The sequence below is a fragment of the Poromitra crassiceps genome (assembly GCF_964638095.1).
Source record: "Poromitra crassiceps genome assembly, chromosome: 13".
Classification (NCBI taxonomy): Eukaryota; Metazoa; Chordata; class Actinopteri; order Beryciformes; family Melamphaidae; genus Poromitra; species Poromitra crassiceps.
In genome coordinates this window covers 27,798,684-27,806,497 of record NC_139644.1, presented here as the reverse complement: position 1 = coordinate 27,806,497, position 7,814 = coordinate 27,798,684, and the positions used below count along the sequence as shown (strand labels likewise).

The window sequence follows — 7,814 nt, the reverse complement described above, 5'->3', positions numbered from 1 at the left end:
CACTGTATACTCAGTGTGTATATATATATAAATAAATATGTTTGGTAGATCACTTTGACTTGGTCATTTTAAAAGTAGCTCCCAAGCTGAAAAAGCGTGGGCACCCCTGCTATAGGAAGTCACCCGTTTTGTGTGAGCAGTGTTTTCTGAACAATTCTTTCTAGCTATGTGAGTCATTTAGCTGCTACTTGATTGTGAAGATTAAACAGCCAGCAGTACTTTAGTTAGAGGCTTACATTCATACATTCATACATTCATACATTCATACATTGTGTTGTTACTTCCACCAAAAGCCTCTGAAGTCATATTTGCAGCTTCCAAACTTGTTGGAAGTCAGAGCTTACAAGGATCACATAAAGGCAGCTTAAGTGAGACAGCTCTGTAGGTGTCTATCTTTGTCCATAAGCATAATTTCATCCTAGTATTTCTAAATCACATTTTGGTTAAAAACAACAGAATTCACATGATTTGTAATTCAAACTCTTCAGAGCTGACTAAATGCAAAAGAAAATCGGGCATGAAGTAGAGGAGCTCACACTTCATTGCTGATTGTAGCACATGTGAAGCAGTCTCTGTCCCAAAGAATTGGTGGCCTCAAATGATGTGCTGCTGTGGAGATTGAATGTAAAGGAAACACTGAAGCACTGCTTCTTCAACATGGTGACAGAGCAGCAGCTGAGCACGGTGGAGGTGGGCAGGAAGGCTGCTGTCAGCACTGACATCTGAACCGCTGGTCCAGCAGCATCCTCACAGGCCCAAAACCACACCCACTATCACCGCTACTACTGCACCATCAGCTATCCTCACTATCACCACTACTGCACCATCAGCTGTCCCCACCACTATCACCACTACTGCACCATCAGCTGTCCCCAGTCACCACTACTGCACCATCAGCTATCCTCACTATCACCACTACTGCACCATCAGCTATCCTCACTATCACCACTACTGCACCATCAGCTATCCTCACTATCACCACTACTGCACCATCAGTTATCCTCACTATCACCACTACTGCACCATCAGCTGTCCCCACCACTATCACCACTACTGTACCATCAGCTGTCCCCACCACTATCACCACTACTGCACCATCAGCTGTCCCCAGTCACCACTACTGCACCATCAGCTGTCCCCAGTCACCACTACTGCACCATCAGCTGTCCCCAGTCACCACTACTACTGCACCATCAGCTGTCCCCACTATCACCACTACTACTGCACCATCAGCTGTCCCCACTATCACCACTACTGCACCATCAGCTGTCCCCACTATCACCACTACTGCACCATCAGCTGTCCCCAGTCACCACTACTACTGCACCATCAGCTGTCCCCACTATCACCACTACTACTGCACCATCAGCTGTCCCCACTATCACCACTACTGCACCATCAGCTGTCCCCACTATCACCACTACTGCACCATCAGCTGTCCCCACTATCACCACTACTGCACCATCAGCTGTCCCCACTATCACCACTACTGCACCATCAGCTACCCTCACTATCACCACTACTGCACCATCAGCTACCCTCACTATCACCACTACTGCACCATCAGCTATCCTCACTATCACCACTACTGCACCATCAGCTGTCCCCACTACCACCACTACTGCACCATCAGCTGTCCCCACCACTATCACCACTACTGCACCATCAGCTGTCCCCACCACTATCACCACTACTGCACCATCAGCTGTCCTCACTATCACCACTACTGCACCATCAGCTGTCCCCACTATCACCACTACTGCACTAGGGCTGCACGATATGAGGAAAAGCTGCGATGTGCGATAACACTGTTCAATATTGCGATGACGATATGACCTGCGATAAATAAAAAATGCTATAAAAAAAAAATTAATGGGTAGGGGTGCTCCGATCCGGCTAAGCCACGATCCGATCCGATTCCGATTCCTGGGGTCACGATCCGATTCCAGAATCGATTCTCAATTCCAACGATTCTCGATTCCACAATCTAGAATCGATTCTCAATTATGTAGTTTTATATTGCAATAACACACAAAGGTAAATCTAAGACAAAAAATGACAAATGTATTAATGCTGAACTTCAAATTCAACTTCTGAAGTATTACAGTGAGGGCCTAAATTCATTTTGCAATACGAGTGTGTTAATTTAAGCATACGTATCAGTAAGTGGCACGGGATTCTCAAAGCCTGTGTTGAGGGTCATACGAACAAAAATGCACTCTTGAAGCTAAAAAAAATCCAAAACCAACAAGTTAATTATTTACATTTTTACTTCAATGTAGAACAGTCATTTCTTACACATGAGATTACTTTTAGCCTTTTAGTCATAACGATTATTGAAAGATATTCCATATTCCAGACTGAAATGTTATAACAGAAGTGGAGTATTGGCCAGAATGACATGAACATTTGGACACTTATTCAGCCGGTATCTTGCATGTTGCGTTCATGTGCACTGTAAAAATAATTTTTTTTTTTTTTTTGAGATAACACGTGACTTTTGCGATGTGTTCATCGCGCATTTTCATATCGCGATGACGATGAAAATACGATAAATCGTGCAGCCCTATACTGCACCATCAGCTATCCTCACTTAACACTACTACACCATCCGCTATCTCCACACCCTCACCTCACCCTCCACAATATCTGAAGGGGTTGAGTGGGCAGGGTTCAGCAGCTCTAGAGCTTCACAATTGTGAGAAAATGTTTTGATTATTTATTTTGATTATTAAAACTACCACACTGCATTTTTGGAATCTTTTGGTCAGCAATGCATCTTGACTGTTTTCCAACTAGTTCCTAGTGAAATGTGTCAATAGGCATGATGAATTGGATTGTAAGGGCGTTGTGCAGCATAGCATCTTTTTTGTTGTCAAGCTAAAATAGCCTTTGTTGGTGGATTAAAAGTAGAGCTGATACTGTATCACTGTCAAACAAACCTGTGTTGACGCTTGTAACTGAACACGTCTGCCTGCCGCCTTCCTTTGTTCACGTCTAAATAATCCTCTTGGCACATCTAGACCATCGACAGACATATCAGTGACCTAGACATGTGAATGATGCAGCATTATATTTGACGGTATGGTTGATGTGCTCTGCCTTTATTGCAGGTGAGAGCATGGGGGAGGCGTTTCCTGCCTCTCTCTTCCTGTCCCTGCTGGTGTCCCTGACGGCACTTGTGGGCTTGGTGGTGCTGCTGGTGAACTGTGTGACCTGCTGCAAGGAAAGAGAGATCGACTTCAAGGTGAGACGGCACTGGCAGCTGCACCCACCCAGGCTAGATCTAATAAATACAGAGATGGCTCCAGGTAATGTAGTAGTGACTGGGCTGTAACAGACACTTAACACCTAATGAATCATGTGATTCATGAGTATCATTTAGTGCATGACTCTTAAACTCCCATGAACTCATTAGTGTCGGTGGATTTAGGTGACTCCTCTTTGTTAACGATAATGATTTTTTGTTGGAAGTTCTGAGCTTGCAATGAAGTTGTGCCGAGTCCAAGAAAGCCTGTTTTCATCTGACTAACAGTAAATGTTAAAATGTCCGTTGACTCAGGAGTTTGAGGACCACTTTGACGATGAGATCGACTTCACCCCGCCGGCAGAAGACACACCGTCCATGCAGTCCCCCGCCGAGGTTTACACCCTTGCCGTGTCTCCTGTGGCCCTGCCTGGACCCCCACACCTCCAACCCCCTCCACACATCACAGGTTTGATGGGCACACACACGCACGCACACACACACACACACACACACACACACACAAGCCGTTTTCACACATCCGCTTTATACCGGGAAATGACCAGAAAGCGGTGTAATGCCTTCATGTGTGAAAGTTGTTTTCCGGTATAAGCGCGCCCCCGTCATCGCGGACATTTGACCACTTCTAACCTTGTGATAAGAGCGGTATGTCTGCTTCATGTGTGGGCATGCCGATTTCCCCCCCTCCCCTCTCTGCTCGCTCTCTGGCCAGTCCTTCAGTCCTCCGCAGCAGCCCGACACACAGGGACAGACACAGCGAAAATGGCAGCGGCTTGTTCTGAGAGTCTTGCAAGCCGCCCAACGCTTGTAGAGTAAGCAGATGCACGAAGCGAAATGTGGAAGTATTTTGCTTACGTTGCCGACAGCAAAGGCAAGCCCCCTGGACACATCAAACTAAGCCAGTCTGTAAAAAGTGCTTTAACGCGACGCAGGTGAACGGATAAACATCGAACCAGGCTATTTCTCTCCCACAGGGATCCCAACTTCTTCAAAGATTTCAGTTCAAAGACTGGTTCGCGAATGTGAAGGATACAACATACTCTTAAGTCAAACGAGTGTGATTTATTGTGTGACAAGCAAACTTATTTCACCATCTGAGTTTTGCTGCCCCCCCCCACCCCGCCCCCCAAAATACAGCTTCTTTCACGGCTATTTTTACACATGTGATCCCTCAGGTGTGAAGGGAAATTCTGGGAAATAGCCGTTATTGATTTACAGGCAATGTTCCTGTAGGCATGTGTGAAAACGGCCACACACACACACACACACACACACACACACACACACACACACACACACACACACACACACACACACACACACACACACACACACACACACACACACACACACACACACACACACACCCACATGCATGTGTGACCTTGCAGCTCGCACACCTAAAGACACACAAGAAACTGCACCCAGAGGCCTACAGCATAGGGCTGGACGATATGGCCGAAATCTATATCACAATATACTTCTTCATATCAGTCCATATACAATAATTATTACAGTATTAGTCGATGTGAAAAACTGCCAAGAATGCCCATTTATGTCACAACGGATGTCTGCACCTACAACATGTCTGAAAAAAATCAATGTGCCAATTTAGTCTATTGTATTCTGCTTCAACACATGCACTGACCCAGCGCCCTGAAATGAAAGGGCGTATGTATTAGAAATTGATAATTGATCGATAAAATTGTGATTGATAATATTGATTTCTTGTCCACCCCCTACATACAGGAGAAAGAATATATCCATTGCCTGCACATATTACAGGCATGTCGACTAAAAGCAAAAACAAACAAACAAAAGTGTTTTGACACACTGACTATCTCCTCTCTTATTTTGACAATACCCGTCTGTTCTATCTAAACGATGTCACTCGCACTTTGATTACAGAACCCCAATCATCACCAGCCAAATCCAGTCAGACTCTATTCACTCAGGGTTTAGTAGCAGAAAAAGTGTCTTCCAGATCTATTTGCCTGTTTGATTTTGTCATGTTGTCGTCTAATTAAGTCATCACAAATTCTGCTTCAAATGATCTGAAGCGTTATCTCAGGGGATTTACAGAGCTTAACATGCCCATAGGTACAATGACCACAGTTATTCCTAAAGTCTTGATTAACCTCATCAGACTCAATGCATGTGAGTAATCAGATGTGTGAAAATAGTTTCAATAGTTTCAATAGAGTCTGAGGCCATGTCCACACGGAGACGAGTTTAGGTGTATCCGCTAAAGTTTTTTGTCATATAGACGTTTCGTCCAGATGGAACCGCGTTCTGGGACTATACGTTCTGGGAGTATACGCTAATTTTTCAAAACGGGTCCCAGAGTGATTAAATCTGAAGACGCCACCCTTGCATTTCCGTGTTTACAACCCATACGCATCTTTCCTGAAACGATGACGCCATAGCCCCACCTCTCTCCACCAGCAACAATAACAATCATGGCAGTAACGTTCGTGCTACAGCAGTGGGGATCTTGCAGCAAAATATAATGCTCCTCTATTTACCACCGTCAGCAACAAGTGGACACGGAGAACAGCGTGTAGCCTACAACATCCTCAGGGCTCCACACAGCTGACTCTTCCCAACCACCCCTCCCCTCCCTTCATCGGATATTTCCCAGAAGGCTTAGCGGCGGCTACATTTTTACAATAACACAAACAAAATCAGGCTTAACGTGTTAGATAGAAATTATATTTATTTTTAATACAACATGCAATTCTGGAATATTTTAATATTGGACAAAATGAAATGAAATGAAATGGAAACCCTGAGTGTAACCGACATACTCTCTTGCCCTATATATAGCCCTCGTAAATACAACGTGAATAGGGAAGTGAGAGGTTTGAGGAACACGCGGTTGCACTGTGATGTCTGTGATATCCGCTCGTGTCCACTCCAACAAGACTTTAGCTTACTTGACGCGACTTTTTCCAATAAAAACACATTTATGCCATGAGTTTATATAATGTATATTTATGTTGCATCATTTAGCCTGTGCTGTGATGTGCAGGAGCGGCCAATACGCTGGGATGTGTTTTGCAACATGTCTAAAGATCATGGAAGTGGATGATATCAGGAATGTCACCTATAGTTAACGTTCTATATTGTAGGCTACAGGGAGACCATCAGCCCTGCTGAACAGCTCTGCATTTGCCTGTATACTGTAGGTTTCATCATTTTATTCATCGACATGGCAAACCTCCCCGCAAAGCCAAGGGTTTAAGCTGCTGCTACAGTGAGATACACATTATAGACTGTGCGCCCCTAGAGGTTGTATGCCATTATTGACGAGATTGTCTTTCTCTGTTATTCTACAGCGGTTTCAGTGGTTTCATGTGGATACACACATTTCTTGAAACGTTTCCATGTTTATGGAAAACTTTTCTAAAACGAAAAAAAAAAGATAGCTTCCGTCTCCGTGTGGACATGGCCTGATAGTGATCACTTGATCAATGGAAAAAAAATGCACTGGCCATTCAAGTTTTGAGTATCGCACTAGAGGAGGAGAGGAAGGGACATTCACACTCTTCACACTCGCCTACCAACGCCCTGTTGCCCATTGTTCTGGCACAATTAGGGGGAAAGCGTTCTAACACTCACTGGCATGCGTCTTTGGAATTTTTTGTTATATTAATGAGGGCTGTCATGCACTGAGGAAAACAACCCCGTCTGCATTTTACCAATCCTTATAGCACACTTCCTGGTATGACCTGTGTGTTCCAGCAAGTCACAACACATTTACACTAAGATTACTTCCTTTCATGTTTACCCCGAGAGGCTATAAGAAATGGCTGCTTCCAGTAGTACAAAGACACCTTCTGCTGTCTTAGTCATAGACCTATGAAGTGATTATGTACTATTGTGAGGATTTACTGGAATGCCTAGACAGCTTATTCATGACGGCTTGTGTAAATCTAATTTGGAAAAGAATTCTACAATAAGTGGGGGAAATAAATAGGTACTTCCGAAAGCATAATTGAAAATGCAACAATCTTAGCAGTCTAGTTACACCAGACTAGAGAAAGTACTCTAATCCCTTTTGAATCTCCTTGTGTATACATATGGCAACTGTTGCTTCACACTGTTTCTTATCAAATAGGCTTTCTTGATCTGCTTGTAGGCAAGTACTACACCACTTGTGTTGATGGTCTCAGGTTACATACAGTAGATCATCCACTCAAAAGCTTATTTCTTCTTTAGGTAGAATGTTTTCAAGCTGATGTGATTAGTACAGGCCTGTGATGGGAAGTCTGTTATGTCGAGGTCCTAAGCAAAGGCAGATGCATGTCTGCCAATCAGGAAGTGGTGAACCACTTGACACGTGATACGTTTATGGAATTGGAATGGTGTCCTGTATTAGTGTCCAATATTAGTAGTGTGCTCACTGCATGCAGCTTGACAATAAAAGCAGGCTTAATATTCCATGTGTAGCCTCAACTCTCCATACATGAAACGCCCAAAAATGTGATTACGATTAGCCCTATCAGTCTGGTCTGTCTCTCTGGGATGCTGTGAGTAAGAGTTC

General features: G+C 44.1%; 1 protein-coding gene across 1 annotated transcript in view; it reads left to right on the top strand.

Moving 5' to 3' along the window:
- lmtk2 (lemur tyrosine kinase 2) overlaps positions 1-7,814 on the top strand; it is a gene marked incomplete at its 5' end in the record, with an annotated part of 47,896 nt that overhangs the window by 15,214 nt on the left and 24,868 nt on the right. Inside the window, 2 exons of the mRNA XM_083649575.1 lie at positions 3,114-3,247; positions 3,563-3,716. Coding sequence (XP_083505701.1) covers positions 3,114-3,247; positions 3,563-3,716 — 288 coding nt within the window. The remainder of the gene's footprint in view (positions 1-3,113; positions 3,248-3,562; positions 3,717-7,814) is intronic.